The sequence below is a fragment of the Salvelinus sp. IW2-2015 genome, linkage group LG17 (assembly GCF_002910315.2).
Source record: "Salvelinus sp. IW2-2015 linkage group LG17, ASM291031v2, whole genome shotgun sequence".
Classification (NCBI taxonomy): domain Eukaryota; kingdom Metazoa; phylum Chordata; class Actinopteri; order Salmoniformes; family Salmonidae; genus Salvelinus; species Salvelinus sp. IW2-2015.
In genome coordinates, this window is record NC_036857.1 from 2546199 (window position 1) to 2568941 (window position 22743).

Here is a 22743-nt window from a genome sequence, read left to right on the forward strand (position 1 = left end):
ACAGAAACCATTAGAGAAGAGGAAAATAAATGAAGGATTGTGAGGGGCAGAGGAGTGAGGAGAGGAGTGAATAAAAGAGGATAAGAGAAGACGAGGGATGTGAAGACAATAAGGTCTAGAAAAAAGGAAGGAGCAGATCTTGTAGCAGGTGTTCCCAGCAGCAGTCCTGAGCCAGAGCGATGTGTGTGTCCTGCAGTCCTCAGCAGCACAGAGATCAGAGAGCAGAGACAGGGGCTTGTGAAACCACTGCCCTGCCTCTTAAATATGTGTTTTTACAGCCAAATAAAAGAGGACTTCTGCCTAAAACAACTCCTATAAAACTCTCTTCTCCTTCTCTGTTACAAAGCCCTCAATCCACTATGTTGACAACACTGTAAACACGGTCAGAAGAGGAGGAGAAGTTAAAGGGTTTGTTCTGGACTGAGGTCATCAGGCTGTGTGACCGGTCACCTCTCTGACTATCCCTGTTGAGGCCTGCTTGGCCATGTGCCCTCACAGCTGTGCTCGGAGGTGAATGACCCAGTAGTATTATCCAGGCTGGTGTCTGGTCCTCTGAGCCGATACAGTGCTACAGTAACACTAGGGCCTGGGCGGGCTGATGAACGACAGCCCTGTGTCATAGTGTTCCATTTTCTCTACCTCGCCTGGTCTCTGGGACCTGCCCAATTTGAGTCCCCCCTCCTTTTCTCTTCCCCCTGAGGACCTTACTTTGATATGTCAGCACCCCTCCTCTCTCTTTGTTGTTTCATGAAGCCGTAAAGTTGTCCCGTGATTGAATTACTTTCCCTCATAATTGAAATCCATCTCATTCCCGTTTTGGATGAGGAGAAAGATCAAAGTTAAATCCCCCCCTCCAGAAATCAACACCATGTCAGTTATGTGTGTGATTCATTTGACTTACGATAMGAGACAATAATCGCGAAACCTTTTTAAAGCCTCAGGTTCTCGTAGTCTCAAAACTCAACTCAGCTAACCCTCTGCCAAACCTCCTGCTGCTGTTTTGTTGCTGAGGACAGGCTGTGAACGACTTTCACCTGTTTGCCATAAATCTGTGTCATGTAGTTTCAGCACCAGGGTCTGCAGCCAAGATGAACTCTGGTTCTCACAGAGTAAGGACAACAGAAGAAAAAAATGTGTTGGCCAATACCTCAGTCGCTCATTCTTCACTCTTGGAAAGAATTCTACATGGAATCCAAAAGGGTTCTACCTAGAACCAAAAAGGGTTCTACCTGGAACCAAAAAGGGTTCTTCAAAGGGTTCTGATATACAGTAGTAGGACTGGCAGGTAAAGTAGAAGCAGTTGAAGCATAATTAAAAATGCAGATTCAATACTGATTGTAGTAATAGTGCTTTAATAACAGTAGCAGTACTATCTGTTATAGTAATACTTAGCGTTTGATATCTTGGCGGCTTTAACCTTGAGGTACAGCTGCTCCCTACAGCTCGATAATACGGTAATAATACACCATGGTGACTGGGCAGGATTCTCCTGGAATGTGCAGAGCTGATATCCAAAATGCCCTGCGGTGAACAGATTTGGTTTTGATGATTCATTGGTAACYTGTTCTGTCGGTGGGGTTTATGACRCCCGTGTATTACTCCAAACTCCTGTGGAACTGACACTGAGGACTTTCACATGCAGATAGAAAATGGTAACGAATTGTATTACTGCCTCAGGCTTGGTCAGTAATGGTGTCTGTCATCTCCCTTCTCTCCAGGCCTGCCAATCAGCACTTATGCCAAGTACTGCTACCGCAAGCTGCAGAAGGTCGCCGTCACTGGGGGAAAAAAGGTAAGGTCATCCTAAAACACTATTAACATGGCCACGGAGGGATGTCATACAAGGAATACAAAGACAGAGGGGGGTTGCTCCATCGCTCATTGCTCCATCACTCACTGCTCCATCGCTCACTGCTCCATCACTCACTGCTCCATCACTCACTGCTCCATCGCTCACTGCTCCATCACTCACTGCTCCATCGCTCACTGCTCCATCGCTCACTGCTCCAACTCGTCCCTGCTCAGCTCAGCGTCACTGCTCCATCACTCACGCTCCACCTCGCTTCACCTTGCTCATTCACTCACTTGTCTCCATGCACTCACTATGCTCCATCGCTCAACTGCTCATCCGCTCCATTCGTTGCTCCAGCTCGCTCATTTTGCTCCATCATCACTGCCCATCGCTCACATCTCTTCCATCGCTCACTGCTCCATCGCTCCATTCTGCTCCATCGCTCTCTGCTCTATTGCTCACTGTCCTGTCGTCGACGTCATGCTTATTGCTCACCTGCTCTCATCGCTCACTTCTCATCACTCTCATGCTGCTATTGCTCACACTACTCTCATCCTCACTGTCCATCACTCGCACTGCTCTAGTTGTCACTGCTCCATCGCTCATGTCTATTGCTCACTGTATGTCATTCGTCTGAGTGCTCTCTTGTACCTCGATCCTCCTGTCCTCATCACCATTCCCTCATCTGCTCCATCTCACCTCCACTGCTCACTGCTGCACTGCTGGCCCACTTGCCTACGTGCTTCCTTCCCTACTTGCTCAACTTCTCCATCACTCACATGCTTCCTGATGTATTGGCTCTCACTTCTCTCATCCGTTTTGTGATCAGTTCTCCATGCGCTCAGCTGTCTTTCCAGGCAGTCTGTCGCATTCGCTTACACGCTGCTCTCATGCTCCATCGCACTGCCAGCACGTCGACTGCTCCATCGCTCACGTGCTCTCACTACTCACTGCTCCATCACTCACTGCTCCTCGCTCCCTGTCCATCATCGCTCACCATGCTCCATCGCCCACTGCTATCGCTCACTGGCTCCATCTCTCATGTCTCCATCACTCACTGCTCCATCGCTCACTGCTCCATCGCTTCACTGCTCCACTCATGTCGACGCCACCTATCTATGCCCACCTCCTGTTCATGCTTCTCATCGCTCACCTTTCCATCTACTGCTGATCTCTCACTGTGTGGAATGGATTGAGATTTCATTTCCAGACCTTCTGCTGCTGCAGTTTTATATTCTAATTTATCCTAATGATCTAGGAACTCCAACTCTCCCAGCAGACAAGAGAAGGTGGAATGTTTCTATTGTTCTAGTGAGTTAGTGTTGCCCCTGAGGTTAGCGGTCGGCTATGGAAGCGAGGCATTCTGGGAGCTGCACATGTGTTAGCAATTCATACATAGTATGACCACTGAGCGTAGGAGTCTCAGCAAAATAGGCACTAATCTGTAAACAAAACTGAGACGGGGGCGTTACAAACAACCCTTTAGACCCGCCTTCCGCCAACCCAGCGTCTCCTTGTCCACATTCCCACACTGGATACATTCAGAGTGCATTCTGTTTAGTGTGTAAGTGTGACTAGGACTGAGAGGAGAGAGACTTATGAGACGGTGGATCTGAAAAGAGAGGGTTTCAAGTCTGACGTTGTGCCGTCCCAAACCCGCGTACCCTCATACAGTCAGGAGAGAGCACCAGTAGAAGGCAGCATCTCCAACTCACACGCTGTCCCATCTGGTTGTGTCCACCAAGACTGTGAATCAGCCAGCCGCACAGCCGCCCTGCAGCTTACTGCAGCCTATACTAGCAGCCGTACAGCCGTACTGGCAGCCTACTGGTAAAACAGCTTTACTGCAGTCCTCACTGCAGCCTCACTGCAGCCTCCCTGCAGCCTTACTGCAGCCTCACTGCAGCCTCACTGCAGCCTCACTGCAGCCTCACTGCAGCCTTACTGCAGCCTCACTGCAGCCTCACTGCAGCCTTACTGCAGCCTCACAGCCTTACTGCAGCCTTACTGCAGCCTCCCTGCAGCCTCACTGCAGCCTTACTGCAGCCCCAGGCCCTTTTACTGGGGGCTATATTTTATTTGTCACATGCTTCGTAAACAACAGGTTTGGACTAACAGTGTAATGTTTACATACGGGCCCTTCCCAACAATGCAGAGAGAAAGAAAATAGAGAAATAATAGAAAAGTAAAACACGTAATAATGAAAGTAATAATAAATACACAATGAGTCATGATAACTTGGCTGTATAGACGGGGTACCAGTACTGAGTTGATATGCAGGGGTACGAGGTCTTTGAGGTAGATACAGTAGGCACATATAACCAGGAATAGAGTGAGAGATAGCAAACAGTAGCAGCAGYGTATGTAATGAGTCAACAAAAAGTTATTGCAAAAAGGGTCAATGCAGAAGATAGTTAAATAGTTAACCAACTAGCTACCCAGACTAACTATTTAGCAGTCCTATGGCTTGGGGGTAGAAGCTGTTCAGGGTCCTGTTGGTTCCTGTTGGTTCCAGACTTGCTGTATCGGTACCGTTTGCTGTGCGGTAGCAGAGAGAACAGTCTATGACTTGGGTGGCTGGAGTCTTTGACAATTTTTAGGGCCTTCTTCTAACACCATCTGCTATAGAGGTTCTGGATGGCAGGTAGCTCGGCCCCAGTGATTTACTGGGCCATACGTACTACCCTCTGTAGCGCCTTGCGGTCGGATGCCAAGCAGTTCCCATACCACGCCGTGATGCAGCCAGTCAAGATGTTCTCAATGGTGCAGCTGTGTAACTTGTTAAGGATCTGAGGATCCATGCCAAATATTTTCAGCCTACTGAGGTGGAAGAGGCATTGTTTTGCCTTATTCACGACTGTGTTGGTGTGTTTGGAACATCATAGATCCTTAGTGATCTGGACACCGAGGACTTGAAGCTCGACCCGCTCCACTACAGCCCTGTGGATGTGGATGTGGGTGTGCCCAGCCCTCCGTTTCCTGAAGTCCACGATCAGCTCCTTGGTCTTGCTGATGTTGAGGGAGAGGTTGTTGTCCTGGCACCACACTGCCAGGTCTCTGGCCTCCTCCTTATAGGCTGTCTCAATGTCGTAGGTGATCAGGCCTACCACCGTCGTGTCGTCGGCAAACTTAATGATGGTGTTGGAGTCATGCATGGCCATGCAGTTGTGGGTGAACAGAGAGTACAGGAGGGGGCAAAGCACACACCCCTGAGGGGCCCCCGTGTTGAGGGTCAGTGTGGCGGATGTGTTGTTGCCTACCCTCACCACCTAGTGGCGTCCCGTCTGGAAGTCCAGGATCCAGTTGRAGAGGGAGGTGTTCAGTCCGTAGTGTTGAATGCTGAGCTGAAGTCAATGAACAGCATTTTCACGTAGGTGTTCCTTTTGTCCAAGTGGGAAAGAGCAGTGTGGAGTACAATTGAGATTGCATCAATTGTGGATCTGTTGAGGTGGTATGGAAATTGGAGTGGGTCCAGGGTGTCTGGGATGATGGTGTTGATGTGAGCCATGACCAGCCTTTCAAAGCATTTCATGTCTACAGATGTGAGTGCTACGGAGCGATAGACATTCAGACAGTTTTCCTTGGCATTCTTGGGCACAGGGACTATGGTGGTCTACTTGAAACACTTGCCAGCTGGTCAGCACATGCTCGGAGTGCGTGTCCTGGTAATCCTGTTTAATGATCTTACTCACACCGGCCACACAGAGCTGGTGCTGTCACTCATGGTTCAAACATAGAAGGCATTTAGCTCTGGTAGGCTCGCGTCACTGGGCATAGAAGGCATTTAGCTCTGGTAGGCTCGCGTCACTGGGCATAGAAGGCATTTAACTCTGGTAGGCTCGCGTCACTGGGCATAGAAGGCATTTAACTCTGGTAGGCTCGCGTCACTGGGCATAGAAGGCATTTAGCTCTGGTAGGCTCGCGTCACTGGGCATAGCTAGGCTCGCGTCACTGGGCATAGAAGGCATTTAGCTCTGGTAGGTTCACGTCACTGGGCAGCTTGCGGCTGGATTTCCCTTTGTAATCCATGATAGTTTGCAAGCCCTGCCACATCCGACGAGCACCAGAGCTGGTGTAGTAGGATTCGATCTTAGTCCTGTATTGACACTTTGCCTGTTTGATGGTTTGTCGGAGGGCGTAGCAGGATTTTTTTTATAAATGTCCAGATTAGTGTCCCACTCCTTGAAAGTGGTAGCTCTAGCTTTTAGCTCAGTGCGGATGTTGCCTGTAATTCATGGCTTCTGGTTGGGATATGTACGTACGGTCACTGTGGGGACGTCGTCGTAGATGCACTTATTAATAAAGATGGTGATTGATGTGATAATCAATGCCATCAGATGAGTCCCGGAACATATTCCAGTCTGTGCTAGCAAAACAGTCCTGTAGCGTAGCATCCACATCATCTGATCACTTCCGTATTAAGCAAGTCACTGGTACTTCCTGCTTTAGTTTTTTCTTGTAAGCAGGAGTCAGAAGGATATAATTATGGTCAGATTTARCAAATGGAGGGCGAGGGAGAGCTTTGTACATGTCTCTGTGTGTGGAGTAAAGGTGGTCTGGAGTTTTTTCCCTCTGGTTGCACATGTGACATGCTGGTAGAAATTAGGTAAAACAGATTTAAGTTTTCCTGCATTAAAGTCCACGGCCACTAGGAGCACCGTTTCTGGATGAGCATTTTCTTGTTTGCTTATGGCCTTACACAGCTTGTTGAGTGCAGTCTTAGTGCCAGCATCGGTTTGTGGTGGTAAATAGACAGCTACAAAAAATATAAATTGTAAATAGTACGGTCTACAGCGCATCATGGGTTATTTTAACTCAGGCAAGCAGAACCTCGAGACTTCCTTAGTATTACACCAATTGAACAGAGGGTAGAGGATGATTATTTACTCGTCGCCATAGTTTCATCAGGGTACCCACACGTCGGCCTCTAGGTTGCAGTTTATTTTTCGTCTGAATGTCGGGGATTGGGGTCAGGGGTAAGGAGTATATGCCGCTGACTCATTGAAGTAGAAATGTTCTACCAAATCGAGGTTAGGGATCGCTGTTCTGATGTCCAGAAGCTATTTTTATGGTCATAGGAAGCAATGGCAGAAACATTATGTACAAAAACAGCTAAGATCTGTGTGGGGAAAAACACACAAAATAGCAGAATTGTTCAGGACCCATTAAAATGTCCGCCAAACATTCCAGCGCCATTCTTTCTTTWAAACCTTATTTAACCCCTCGGAGCTGCTGAGATGGAAGCTGGGCTTTAAACATGGCTGGGTGTCTCCTGTCTACTTCTGTATATGAGGGACCTGACCTACAGTTCAGCTGTGATTGCAGTAGGGAAGTTACAGTAGTGTGAGCGACTCCACCTGGGCCTGACATAGATAGACAATGTACCTAGATAAGGGTCGGCTTAAAACCAGTTCTAAGATCAAGACTTTCTAGAGCTGTGTTTAGGGACAGGTCCCTTTTTCCTACTCACACCCCCACCCCCTCCCCCCTCACAGGGTCTGAGGAAGCCCACCCTGGAGGAGTTAGACCAGGGGAGGAATGCCATCGTGACCCCTTCCTTGTTCGGCAGCGCCCTGGAGGAGATCATGGAGCGCCAGAGCGAGCTGTTCCCGGAGCGCAGACTCCCRTGGGTGCAGGTGCAGCTTTCTCAGTACGTCCTAGCCCTAGGAGGGGCCCAGACAGAGGGAATCTTCAGGTGAGGAGTCACACCACCATACCATCACACCACACCACATCACCATACCACCACACCAGGCTCGGCTCCTGGGAGAAGGGGTGGGCGTCACGGTGGAAGGATAGGGGGAGCAGAGCAATGTTGGTGGAATTGGATAAACTTAGGGTTCCAGAAACGGTCTCCACAGATGAGGATCACTTTGAGGGGGTAAGTAGCGGTATGTGGTAAAGAAAGACAGGCGTGCATCATGGGAGAAAATACAGTATAGCCATCCCTGACACACATGGTATGCAGAACCAGACTGGGTGGGAGCCATTGTTTCAGCATTAATTAGCAGTACAGACAGACAGAACTCTTCTGCTCCTTCTCTCCCAGCCCCAGGCCAGCAGCGTTATAGGACCAGCCTCATCAGAGACTCCCATTGGTCGGGAGGGGAGGAAGTGAGGCTCTTTCTCCTCTGATCTCAGGCTATGTTAATCAGTTAAACAAACACCCTATGTTAACCCGGGGAGGTTAATCCTTACTGACTGGGCTGTGGAGGGAAAATGGAGYAGATGACTGTACACCGTTCTCGCTGATTCAGACCCTCTCCTGTGGCATCGGTACAGATGTCTGGTGCTCTGAAGACCCCTTCAAACTCGGGGCCCTGCTCATGGCTCAGACAGACTGGGTGGTCCTACTGAGAAATGGTAGTTCAAACAAACATTAATATGTTTGACATTACCAAATGATACAAATTCACAGACTAAATCCCTGTCACACAGCAAATAATGAAAATCCACCAAGTTCATGCTTCAGATAAAAGCATCCGATGATTAAAGACATTGTTTTCTGCCTGTGTGTGTGAATGTAAATACAGTGGGCAGAGTTTCCTCTTTCTCTCCCGTTCTGTTTGTATTGAAGTACATTTAGAGCCCAGTGGTCTGCACACCATCTCTGTGTAAGTTCCTCTTTGGCTAAGGTCTCATCACATACTGACAGACTGTGGATTGTACATAAAACAAACAGGAGATTATGTGAGATACTGTAAACATATTTTAAGACAGTTCCCTTTTTGTCACAGTTCTCATTTTGTCACTCACATCTCCCTTCAGTCTGGTGTGTGATTTGAACATTGACAGGAATTCTACCCTGACAGTTTTTTTAAAACCCCCTGCTGTCAGAGGATTGTCTTTATTTTTGTTTTCTTATTGAGCATCACGGTTTATTTATTTTTACTTGACAGGGATCCCGGTGTCGGGGGAATGACTGGCGTTATCCTTGTGGCTCAGTGATTTTGCTTTGGTTTTTATCCTTGGCACAATCAGTCCCCATGTAAAGGATACCTCCTAGACGTGTAGCACTGCTATGTCCGTGTCTGCGGACATGAAACACCTTTCTCACTAATTATATCTGCGGGGTATTGTATAACCATGTCCACCTGGGATCATATATCCCCCATATGTGTGGACTAGACCACGGTAACATGCTGAAGTGATACCGTGGTTGTCCCCAGAGACATGTATTAAATACATGGCTTTGGTCTTCACTGGGCAGCTTCAAGGGAACTTTCACAGCTGCTCTCATTTCACTATAAATGATATTAACATATCATGTGTCAAAACATTTTTTTCCCCTCACTACACGCAAATACAACACTGCATCGGTAGAAACGGGTTAGCTACATTTCCTGGTTGTAAAAACCACAATATCCAGAATTCATAACAATTTCAGGACGTGGAGGACAGCGCCGTGACGGTTTATCCAATTGATGTGAGAAATATCAAAATGTCTGTTTGTAGCAAGCACTTTCAGCCAGAGGATTTTGAAACGGAACTGAAGTCTCAACTGATGGAGTTGGTACGTTGTCGGTCGTTGACAAGGGATGCTATTCCAATCCCTTCACTTCAAAGGGGAAGGCATCCSATCAGCCAACATCAGTGCAGCAGAAAAGAGGACAAGCTGAGGTAAGGTAGCTAACTTTACCTAGCTAGCTAGCGAACTAAATGTATTTATCTAAACCAAAATCGAGCTAGCTAGCTAGCTAGCTAGCTAGCTAACTTTCATAATACGCTGGCTAAACATTCTAAAGCATATCAATGTAATTAGCCAGCTGCTATCTAGCGATGTGATTTGTAACTTTGCAAGCTAACATTAGCTTCGTTAGGTTATGTTAGCTAACCATTAGCTAGCTAGCTAACTAACTACCGCTGAGGCTAATGTGACTGTTCTATTTAGAGTCCAATCTCATCAACATCTGCAGAGGCATCAACATCAATAGGTTGTGCGTGGGTCCTTAAAAAGTATTACATTAATTTATCTGATTTAAAGGCCTTAAGTCTTAAATTCAGTTTTCAAAGGTCTTAAAAAATGCCACGGCGTGTCACTGCTTAATTGTTGCCACCACAGCAAAAAAAGAAAACAATTGAAAATCAAAATATACTGGAGGCCACTTTAAGATGTTAGAGAGCTATCCACATGTGCGCTTCTGCGTGTGCACGTCACGTGCGTGTGCCAGTGCGAGTCGGGCCGTWGCCAGAGGAGGATCTGCCCTGTCCCCGTTTCGCTGCAGGCTCTCACTCCTGCTCTCCCCCTTTGCACACAGAGGGAAGGGAGAAATGCAAGGGCAAGWATACTGACAGTTGAGCAACATTTTGAAATGTAATTGCAGGAAGGACACCATTTTTAAAACAACAACTGTTACTGTTGTTAAAACATAGTAGTTTCAGCTTTATGTGAGTACAACAATTATTTCTCAACTGTCAATTATAGAGGAAACAACATCACAAACAGAGTATATAATTGAGATGATTTGCCGGCAGAATGGAGAGGAGCCTGTCATTTGCAGTGAATTCATCAAGTAGCCTATATAGGCCTACCAATGGAATGTTTTTGTAGGACATTCCATTTACTGTTAAATCAATTGCATGGCTATCTAGAAATTCTGTTATACCTTTTCTTACCTCCTGTTTCAGGAAGTMATGTCACTGAGTACTGCCCCTATATATAGGACCTTCCACCCCCACCTGGGCTATGGATGCCTGGTGACCTAAGGGTCGAAAACGTTGTTGTAAATACATTTCACCTGGGAGCATGAGCAGCAGGGTGCTGCGTTTTCCTGTCTGTTTTCCATCTAGCAACAATATCATATTTAGAGTTAGCAATCTAGCTAATTGTGTTTTGAGCCCTCACTTCCTCAGGTGGTAAATGATGTACCATGGGCATAGCCTAGGCCAATATGCACAAAYAACATGCAGGCAAATTCATCTCTAYAGAGCCAAACATATATCTGATTTTTCCCGATCCTATTTCGACATGTTGCACATCATCATGCATTCCTTGAACATATTAGATGAAATAGCTAACTTCTCTCATGTCTTACTTGGCACTGGAAATAGTCAGTCTAGAGCCCTCAGCCTTAGCTACCTTCCTTGGAAGTATTGCCATTTGATACCTAATTCACTGAATGAGGGAATTATTTGATTAGACCTCTTTGTTGTAGGCTAATGTTGTAATGTTCTAATGTCATAGCATAGCATAATACTACCTCCAGGAGAACTACTGGAGCTGGTATTGGTATCAAAGTAAAAATTCTGAACACTTGATATAGCTAATGATTAGCCCATTGGGGTAGCCTAAACAAATGCAGATGGGCAACCCCATGCWTCAGCCATCTATAGCCTAGCCGCTATGCTACTACATCCGTCAGACTACAGGAGAATGTTCATGGCTGCAATAGCACACCTGCCTGATAATATGAGCCATGTAGGCTATAGCCTTTGGGGAAAGAGCTAGCTCTATAAATTCAACTTTTTGGCAACATGGGCTCATCTCTGGAGATGAACATTGGCAGGTGTGTGCTGTGCACAGACCTCAAAATTGGTATTGCATTGCATTCCAAGTGGCATTCAAATGGTCTTCAAAAGACTTAAATTTAACTTCATGGAACCTGCAGATAGCCTTGATTCAAGCGCCGCACCAGAGAACAGTGACACCTTCTTAAGTCACCTTCTAAAGTCACCTTCTAAAGTCACCCTCTAAAGTCACCTTCTAAAGTCACCCTCTAAAGTCACCTTCTAAAGTCACCTTCTAAAGTCACCTTCTAAAGTCAACTTCTAAAGTCACCTTCTAAAGTCACCTTCTAAAGTCACCTTCTAAAGTCACTCTCTAAAGTCACCTTCTAAAGTCACCCTCTAAAGTCACCTTCTAAAGTCACCTTCTAAAGTCATCTTCTAAAGTCACCTTCTAAAGTCAACTTCTAAAGTCACCTTCTAAAGTCAACTTCTAAAGTCACCTTCTAAAGTCACCTTCTAAAGTCACCTTCTAAAATCTGACTAAAATCTACTAAATCTTTCCATGACTCCATGATTAGCAAATAATATACTGGAGCTAGGCATAAACAGGTCTTGTTGTCAAGGTTGGTGTGTTTACAAGTAGGCTACAACTACTGTAGTTTTGTCTCTATTATGACTGCAAGGCTTGAAGGCTACATTTGCGATAATGAGGTATTAGTAAGGAGGCGATGGTGTGGGTGACTGACTACTGTCTGTTGGGGGGTGGGTATTGTGTGTGAACGTTAGTATGCATGATCTATTGACATGAACAAAAATTCACCAATACACTAAACTGTCTACAAGACAAGTGTTCCTCAAACTTTTCACACCCTTGCAGTCAGTTCTTTGGCATAGGGGAGAGGGTCTGTTAGTGTACCCTTCTAGACTGTTAACACTATTGTTGACAGTGCTTGTCTACTCAACAACTGTAGGTGCTCATACACAACTAGACTGTCTACAAGTCAACTCAAACTTTTCACATCTTTGCTAACAGCCCATCTCAATGGCACACTCCAAGTCAATAATGGAACAAAACACATACCAGTCTACCGTACCCTTTTTAGTTTATAGATGAACATGGTTTATTTTATGGTTACACATCCTAATGATCAGTCTTCATGTCTTTCCAGGAGACTTGCAGTACAACAAATCTCCTGCAAGAGGTCGAGAGTGGGTGGTGAAGAAAGTGTATGAGAGGCTTGTCTACCTGACTGTGGAGTGCGAGGAAAAGGACCAGACGGTTGTCTACCTGACTGTGGAGTGCAGAAGGAACCAGACGGTTGTCTACCTGACTGTGGAGTGCAGAAAGGACCAGACGGTTGTCTACCTGACTTGTGGAGTGCAGAAAGGACCAGACGGTTGTCTACCTGACTGTGGAGTGCAGAAAGACCAGACGGTTGTCTACCTGACTGTGGAGTGCAGAGAAGGGGACCAGACGGTTGTCACCTGACTGTGGAGTGAGAAAGACCAGACGGTGTCTACCTGACTGTGGATGCAGAAAGGACCAGACGGTTGTCCACCTGACTGTGGAGTGCAGAAAGACCAGACGGTTGTCTACCTGACTGTGGAGTGCAGAAAGGACCAGACGGTTGTCTACCTGACTGTGGAGTGCAGAAAGGACCAGACGGTTGTCTACCTGACTGTGGAGTTGAGAAAGGACCAGACGGTTGTCTACCTGACTGTGGAGTGCAGAAAGACCAGACGGTTGTCCACCTGACTGTGGAGTGCAGAAAGGACCAGACGGTTTCTACCTGACTGTGGAGTGCAGAAAGGACCAGACGGTTGTCTACCTGACTGTTGGAGTGCAGAAAGAACCAGACGGTTGTCTACCTGACTGTGGAGTGCAAAGGACCAGACGGTTGTCTACCTGACTGTGGAGTGCAGAAAGAACCAGACGTTGTCTACCTGACTGTGGAGTGTAGAAAGGACCAGACGGTTGTCTACCTGACTGTGGAGTGCAGAAAGGACCAGACGGTTTCCACCTGACTGTGGAGTGTAGAAAGGACCAGACGGTTGTCTACCTGACTGTGGAGTGGAGAAAGGACCAGACGGTGTCTACCTGACTGTGGAGTGCAGAAAGGACCAGACGGTTGTCTACCTGACTGTGGAGTGCAGAAAGGACCAGACGGTTGTCCACCTGACTGTGGAGTGTAGAAAGGACCAGACGGTTGTCCACAAGGAGCCAGAGCCAAAGCCCCCCAAACCCAACATCCCTGCCAACATCGCCACAGCGCCTAAGCCTGCTAAACCAGCTGCCATTACCCAACACAAGAAGAGGCTCACCAGCTGAAGAACATTCTGGAACTTGCCTGGAACATTCAGCCAACACAACATCCATATTCAGTACTGATGTTGTAGTATAATATAGAATGCTCACAACTGCATTGTGGTATAAACATTGCTAGCTGTTGTAGATATGTATATAATGTGTTTTACTAAATGTAACAACATTTTACAAGTGACTAAATTATTCCAGCTGCATCAAAAACCAATAAAGTGTTGACTTCAATTTCTTGATCAATTCATTGTGATATTCAAGTCCAATGCACGGTAACATAGCTCCTGCGAACCTGTAAACWAGTACTGCCCCCYTTTTGAAAAGCCTGCCTTCGAGGGTGAGAACAAGGAAGTATGACTCCTGTCAGGCTGTAGTCTTTACAAAGCCAGGGAAAATGAGTCAACCTAGGTATCCTGCAATGTCCTGGCAGATAGGAACATCGTTGAGACAAGTCCGGTGGCTCTATTGAACAATGATGACCAAATCTACTCGCTGATAGCATGATCGTGCAATCGGCGAAACACAAAGGCCACAATAATTGCTACAAAACTTGACTCCATACATTGTTTTGATCAGACAGCTGACTCAATCAACTAATGACGTCAGTGGTTGAACTCTCCCGGCGAGTAAATTCAAAAATACAGCTATAGTGCATAATTATGTCTGAAACACCCTCTCATCACTCATAATTATGTAGGGAGACTGGAAAAACACCCCAAATACTGGCTAGTGGTGAAATGTCCCTTTAAAGGACCTGCTGCACCACCTAGTGGAGCAMTATCACACTACAACAATCAATATCAACGCTGTCATAATACTGTAGTTCAGCTTCTAGTCCTCCGTTGACATAGCTTTATCTCCTAGCACTTCCTCGTCTGTAGCAGCTGTTAAACCTATCTGCTGTGTGTCTCTTCTCTCAGGGTGCCTGGAGATATTGACGAGGTGAATGCGCTGAAGCTGCAGGTAGATCAGTGGAATATTCCAGAAAACCTTGGGGACCCCAACGTCCCGGGTAAGAAATAAATCCCTCTCATTCAACATKAAAAAAACACTAAATTCCTTCTCTTGGCTGCCTGTCTTGAATGGAGAAACTAACTTTTTCTTTGAAAATGTTGTCAAGGCTGTATATTGAGCAGTCTGCACTCCATCATGCCTGGGGGACAGCAGAGGTGTGGGTGTCAGAGGGGTTCTGTGTACAGTGGAAAAAGAGGGGGGGGGGGCTTGTTTTTTTATCTTTTTAGCTCTGGTAAAATGAGGTAAAGATTGTTCTCAAATGTACGGAAAAATAAATATATAAAAAATAAATAAATAAGAACATCTCTCTCCCCTAGCGTCTCTGCTGAAGCTGTGGTACAGGGAGCTGGAGGAGCCAGTCATCCCTCAGAGCTTCTATCAGCAGTGCATCAGTAACTATGAGGATCCTGAAGCAGCTATCAGCGTGGTGCAGTCTCTGCCTGAGCTCAGCAGACTGGTGCTCTGCTACTTTATACACTTCTTACAGGTAACCCTCCGACATATAGACGGCTTGGTTGTTTAGCAACAAACCCATACTTGCGCAACCGCGGAGCAAAACAGGCGAGGGTTAGCTTAGAATCACAGGCTTGTTGACAACATGTAAACTACACTGAGTGTACAAAACATTATGAACACCTTCCTAATATTGAGTTGCCWCCCCTTTTGRCTTCAGAACAGCCTCAGTTCGTCGGGGCATAGACTCTACAAGGTGTCTAAAGCGTTCCACAGGGAAGCTGGCCAATGTTGAATCCAATGCTTCCCACAATGCTTCTTGATAAACACGGGAAATTGTTGAGTGTGAAAAACCCAGCAGCGTTGCAGTTCTTGACGCACAAACCAGTGCGCCTGGCACCTACTACCATARCCCGTTCAAAGGCACTTAAATGTTGTGTCTTGCCCATTCACACATACACAATCCATGCCTCAACTGTCTCGATGCTTAAAAATKATTTAACTTGTCTCCTCCCCTTTATCTACACTGATTGAAGTGGATTTAACAGGTGACATCAATAAGGGATCATAGCTTTCACCTGGATTCGCCTGGTCAGTCTGTCATTGAAAGAGCATGTTCCTAATGTTTTGTACACTGTGTATATTTCCTCTCTGAATCGTTATTGAAAACATACATTTACACAATGAGCACTTGTCTCTCAAATACATCGTTACAGTTGTTGGTTAGCTAGCTAGCTAAATTTTGCCATATCGAGCTGAAACGAGCCACCTGCGATTCCCCACTTGTCATCGTTGCTACAACAACTCAGACTTCTGCCGGCGCGCATATCGTTTTAGGGACATTGTCTGCTAACCCATCTATAGGTCTCTCTRTCACTCGTCTACCCTCTTTTTCTTTCTCTCCTCTCTTGATTGATTGAATTATTGGGGGAAAAACATGCACTGACTATAACCCAGGGGATAACGTGTTTAAGTGAAATTCACTTGTTTCCAARGTGGTCCCTCTTCAAAGGTTTAATCTGTCACTTTGTATGTTTTGAAGTTATATCGACATAATAACTAGATGTATTAGTATAAACACAACAAARACCACATAAATGTCTCTGATCTTGACTCGCACCCTAAACTCATCCACTCTCCTTCTCCCTCCTGCAGGTGTTTGCTCAGCCCGTCAATGTGAGTAAGACCAAGATGGACGTCAATAACCTGGCCATGGTAATGGCTCCCAACTGTCTCCGCTGCCAGTCAGACGACCCACGCGTAATCTTTGAGAACACGAGGAAGGAGATGTCCTTCTTACGCATGCTCATTGTTCACCTGGACACCAGCTTCGTCAAGGACATCCTCTGAGGGGGTCAACTCTATCCCTCTTTATCAAGGACATCCTCTGATGGGGTCAACTCTATCCCTCTTTATCAAGGACATCCTCTGAGGGGGTCAACTCTATCCCTCTTTATCAAGGACATCCTCTGAGGGGGTCAACTCTATCCCTCTTTATCAAGGACATCCTCTGAGGGGTCAACTCATCCCCTCTTATCAAGGACATCCTCTGAGGGGGTCAACTCCATCCCTCTTATCAAGGACATCCTCTGAGGGGTCAACTCTATCCCTCTTTATCAAGGACATCCTCTGAGGGGGTCAACTCTATCCCTCTTTATCAGGACATCCTCTGAGGGGTCAACTCTATCCCTCTTTATCAAGGACATCCTCTGAGGGGGTCAACTCTATCCCTCTTTATCAAGGACATCCTCTGAGGGGGTCAACTCTATCCCTCTTTATCAAGGACATCCTCTGAGGGGTCAACTCTATCCCTCTTTATCAAGGACATCCTCTGAGGGGTCAACTCTATCCCTCTTTATCAAGGACATCCTCTGATGGCGGTCAACTCTATCCCTCTTTATCAAGGACATCCTCTGAGGGGGTCAACTCTATCCCTCTTTATCAAGGACATCCTCTGAGGGGGTCATCTGTTTATCCGTCACCATGCCCTGGAGAGCTGCACTCGTTCATCAGCCCTCATAGCTGCTCTGTCTTTCTATCATACAACTCTCTACAACTGTCTACCACCTTATTCACAACAAGCCCTCTGTTCCTTCACACTTCTCATCAACCATATCACATCTCAACCCTAGATTCCTTCTGGTTCACGAACACCACAGCCAGAGGAACACAGACAGTGGACTGCACAAACAGTGATCGGGTATCTAGACGGTTTTTCGTGCTCCGAATCATCTTCCCTTTTTGTTTGAGACTTTGGGACAAGCTCACATGTGATGGTAGTGGGAGACTGTTTATCCGTTGGAAAGCAGGACATACAGTACACGGTGTTCTTGGGCTCGTGTTAATGACTGGAGCGGAATCAGTGGAATGGTATCAAACATGGTTTTCTATGTGTTTGATACCATTCCATTTGCGCCGTTCCAGCCATTATTATGAGGCGTCCTCCCCTCAGCAGCCTCCTGTGCTACTGTTTCTGCTCCAAACACTGGACCGTGCTGGCGTGAGATTCAGCATGTGAAGAAGAGCAATCGCAATACGAGACTATTATGCACAAGAAGCATGTGTGCAGGGAAAAGTCCAGAGACAAATGTGTAAATATGATGTTGGTTTTTTTTGTGGGGGGGGGGATTAGTTCCTGCTTTGAGTGCCACATATGTATCTGACTGCCATGGTTGTGAATGATGATGATGTSTCATCACGTTTAGACATGACGAATTGAGGGGAAACCCACTACAGACAGAATCTGTATTATACCGTTCTCTTTTCCTTTATTGTAGCAGTGTATGCAGSCAACGCTTTCCTTCGCATTTCATTTGGAACGCTTTTTTGACTAATTTTAATATGAATTCTGGCTGTGTTGCCAGAGCTGCAGGATGAGTTGATAGTAAAGGTTTAGACTTCCCCTGACCTCTTCACTGGCCGCAGAGAGACCGATTCCCCCTCTGGGCAAAACATAATAATATTTATTTCTAAACCGTTTCTCTTATAAGAAAAATGATAACCCATCAGTTAGGCAGAGATGTGTGTACATATGTGAGAGACAGAGTCTTGGATTAAAACCATGAGGAAAACACATGCCTATTCTCCTCAGCGGTGGAGTTGGTGGTGGTGGGGGGGGGGGGCTAGGGAACATTTGTGGAGTACTTTCTGCTGTTTTACTCCAGACAATTACATTTGGCTTATTTTGGAGAGGGCCAAAAATATTTMTTATCCTCCCTTCAGTGGAACACAAGTATACCTTTGATGGAGCTTGTAAAAATGCTAATTTTAGCTATTAGCCGGTCAGGGGAAAAGGATGCAGGAGAAAATGAGATCGCTGCTGCTGCCTGGACCTAAAGCCACGCAGACAGCTGTGGATTTACAGTGCGAGCCAAAGGGAGAGGCAATCTGGCAGTGGTTTTAGGGTCTGGGGGTACATTAGTTTAGTGCCATATACTGGAAGGACAAAAAAACAAGCCGATTTAGTATTTTTAGACAATATTGCCTAACAAGGACTTTCCTATTCCTCAAAATCTTGTGCCACATAAGGAGAAGAGGGTTTAAAATCCATATTTCAGCTGTCTTAAGGGCGGTGCGGTCTCTGTTATATTTAGCGGTGCGGTCAGGGTTTAGGTTTTAATGCCCCACRTGTTTTCTCTGTGTCTACTTCATCTTAGTGATGGGGTCTGTGCTGCGAGGCTTGTGTGTATGTGTGCGCACGTGTACGTAAGTACTTGCACGTGTGTGTATGTGTGTGTGTATGTTTGCCGACTATGCGTGTGTGTCAACTGTAAATGTGTGTGTTTGTGTGGTAGGAGTCTGTTCATATAGTATATACTTCGTAGTTACTGGAAGCTGGAGCCCCTAAATTAGAGGGTGTGTTTAGCCAGAAAAATGCATCTAGAGGTTATATGGTTGTTAACCCCTTTTCTGCACTCACAGCATTTACAGCGGCCGCTCCTTCGTTTCCTGCWTTAATGCTTTACTGTTAGTCTTACGAAAACCCAAGCCACCAGAGTTGGGTACTCCATAGCCACATCAGAGGACACTACCCAGCTTTCTCCTCACCTCTAGCCARCAGGGGCAGCTCTGAGGTGGGGTGGAGGATGGCTATGCAGTGCCAGTAGTTCTGGGAGTGCATGAGAAATATATACTGAGCCTGCAGAACGAGGAGGAAGATTTCAGGGGCCAATAGTCACTGGTCTATTGCTAAAGTTGTTGTATTTGTATCACAATGTGATAGTGTTCTTCTAGAATCTATACACAGACCTTTAATAAAACAGCCGAGGACCTGTAACTTTTAAGACACTGAACTCCTGAAGCTCTGGTTGAACTATTCTCCATCCTGTGTTCTTCAGTGGCTGATGATGAATATATACACAGTGTTATATATGAATAGTAGCATGGTCTTTGGTCACTGAATGTTCACAACAATGACAGTTGATTCCACAATGATTCCACAATATTGTGAAAACAAGTTCAATTCTTCAGTAATGTCAATATTCTCTTCGTTTGACACCAATGCTTATGGTGCGAGTCAACGGTGTAATTTCTTGATTTGATAAATCATTTTTGACTCTATTTTGTTCCTAACTGGAATGAGTGTTGATAATGTTTGTTGAGATGATAGAGAAACGGAAGTGTGTCATGTTTAGACTGTGTTTGATGACAGTTACAACACATGTTGTAACTGTTTGCACATATGCTTCCTCTTCCCTGGCCCTCACATGATGGGTGCTATTGAGTCTTGTTGTAAATATGCTTGCAGGTCTTTTGGGTATGCTGGTGTGTGTGTGTGTGTGAGTGTGTGTGTGTGTGAGTGTTTGAAAACAAGAAAAACAGCAACGGTGATTGTGTGGATGGATTTATTTCATAAATAATTGAAAAAATAAAGTTTGTAAAATAAATTTGTCATCACTTGTTTTATACTGAACAAAAATAAACACAACATGTAAAGTGTTAGTCTCATGTTTCATGAGCTGAAATATAAGATCCCAGAAATGTCATACGCACAAAAATATTATTTCTCTCAAATTGAGCACAAATTTGTTTACCTCCCTGTTAGTGAGCATTTCTCCTTTGCCAAGATATTCCATCTACCTSGCAGGTGTGGCATATTAAGAAACTGATTTAAAAACATGATCATTACACAGGTGCACCTTGTGCTGGGGCCAATAAAAGGCCATTCTAAAATGTGCAGTTTTGTCACACAACACAATACCACAGATGTCTCAAGTTGAGGGAGCATGCATATGGCATGATGACTGCAGGAATGTCCATCAGAGCTGTTGCCAGATGAATCCCAGTTTCAACTCTACTGGGCAGATGGCATCGTGTGGGCGAGCGGTTTGCTGATGTCAACGTTGTGAACAGAGGGCCCCAAGTAACTTCACACAGCCATCGAAAAGCAGTGGGACAACATTCCACAGGCCACAATCAACAGCCTGATCAACTCTATGTGAAGATGTGCTACGCTGCACACCRGATACAGACTGGTTTTCTGATCCATGCTCCTACTTTTTTTTTAAAGGTATCTGTGACAAACATATTCATATCAGTATTCCCAAATCATGTGAAATCCATACATTTGGGCCTAAAGAATTTATTTCAATTTACTGATTTCCTTATATGAACTGTAACTCGGTAAAATCTTTGACATTTGCATGTTGCGTTTATATTTGTGTTCAGTGTATCTTGAAAAGAGTTGTTAACAAGGGATGAGTCGAACTTGTGCAAGTCTCCCATTGACATCAATATGCATTTCAGGGTTTTAGTCTCTGGTGACCTACAGAAACATTGGAGTACACAAGTTTGGTTGCGTGGGCCGAGGATACCATTAGGTCCATATGTTATGATAGAATGATGTTTTTCACTGCACCCAACACACCCCGACACTGCCACATCTGAACGTATTTGACAAATAAGCAGCAAATGTTAACCCAATCCCAACAGAGCCATGGCAACTCTGTGTTAAAGCAAAGCTCTGGTATCCACCTGGACAGCTGTAAGCATCAGGCCAAGTAGAGTAGAATAAGCAGACCTGCAATAAATAAAAAGTCTGCAAAATGCTCAAAATACAGGTAACTGCCAAAATACAGGAAACGTTGGAGTAAATGAGGGTTCTGGTGTGGGGTGCATTTTCCTGGCATGGTTTAGGTCCACTCAGCCCCTTAGAGGGCAAGGTAAACACCAATAAATACACAGCCATTCAAAGTGATGACCTTCAACCTGTGGTGAATCATTTCTATGCTGATGGGAGTGGTCTCTTCCAGGATGACAATGCTCCCATCCACAGGGCACAAGGGGTCACTAAATGGTTTGATGAGCATGAAAATGGTGTTACACCATGTGCCATGGCAGTCTCATTCACCAGATCTTAACCCCAATTGAACACTCATGGGAGATTCTGCAGTGATGCCTGAGAGAGTTTTCCATCTACAAAACACAAAAATATGGAATAAGTCACTTGTAGCACTATCCAGACACTTGTAGCATTCCAATCTAGAGGCGAAAGAAACGCACACCTATTTAGGCGAGGTGCTGGCTAGAGGAATAGAACACTTGAAAAATGTAAGGAGARCAGCACACTCTAGGAGCTCAGATGCAATAACCTAATCACCAGCGTTTCCACAGACAAGCTGTCTTCATCAGGGTTCATCAGGGTACTTGTAACATTCTTATTATTATTATTCTTCCAAGGCGTATTGAAGGTGTTCTGGCGGTTTGTGGTGGTCCAACAGCCTATTAAGACGCTTTGTTGGTGTTTCCTTTCTTTTCGCCATGCTACCTGTACACCATAGCCTAGGCCTACATGGAGAWGTTTCTAGCTAGCACAGTGACTGAACATTATCAAGGAAAATACAAAAGCACATTGCTGAAGTTGTTCTTAAAGGCCCAGTTCAGTCAAAAACTTGAGGTTGCTGTGTTATATATATATATATTTCCACAATATGATGTTGGAATAACTGTGAAAATTATGATAATGCACTTTTAGTGTAAAAGCTGTTTGAAAAGACCACCTGAAATTACAGCCTGTTTTGGTGGGAGGGAGTTTTGGCCTTCCATGATGACATCACCATGTGGTAAATTAGTTAATAGACCAATAAGAAAGAGCGTTCCAAACCTCTCTGCCAATAACAGCTTTCCCCTCGCCACTCCTACAGTTTATTCAAAATTCTTGCTAGAGAAATTGCCCTTTGCTAAGAAGCTTTTTTTTTTTTTTTACCATTGAAATTGAAAACAATCACAGTAAGGAACTTAATTGTTACCCAGAAATGATTTGATATTGAGATAAAAACGGCATTGGACCTTTAATAAACTAGAATGAGAAGTGGCTGAACTTAACATCTACATTATGTATGTACGGAGAAACAAAGAAAGTTGGTAGCAGTAGCAAGGAGATCTGTTCTCCTAAATTAAAGCTATACTGCTCTCTGGTGGACAGATGTTTTATAGCATTTGTTTACGTGTAGACCTACTTAATACATGCACAATGCAAAACACAAGTTTCTCAAATTATGACGACTGCATTTCATACAAAAGAGGATTTAAGCCCTACTCTTCTCAAAGTCCTACATATAGTGYAGGTTCATCACAAAGCCTGTACACTGGGACATTAACACGAAGGGGAATCAAAATGATACAGAATAATAGAATTGAAAAGTACAAACTAAAAAAGCACATGGATCATCATCACTGTGTAGCCTATATTCTCTCTCTCTCAGACAAAAAGAATGCGAGA

General features: G+C 45.2%; 1 protein-coding gene across 1 annotated transcript in view; it reads left to right on the forward strand.

The window, feature by feature from the left end:
* LOC111976837 (rho GTPase-activating protein 39) overlaps positions 1-16559 on the forward strand; it is a 50295-nt gene extending 33736 nt beyond the window's left edge. Inside the window, exons 5-9 of the mRNA XM_024005989.2 lie at positions 1719-1792; positions 7288-7487; positions 14477-14568; positions 14888-15057; positions 16179-16559. Of these exons, the coding sequence (XP_023861757.2) occupies positions 1719-1792; positions 7288-7487; positions 14477-14568; positions 14888-15057; positions 16179-16373 (731 nt within the window). The 3' untranslated portion in view covers positions 16374-16559. The remainder of the gene's footprint in view (positions 1-1718; positions 1793-7287; positions 7488-14476; positions 14569-14887; positions 15058-16178) is intronic.
* Positions 16560-22743: the final 6184 nt, after the last annotated feature.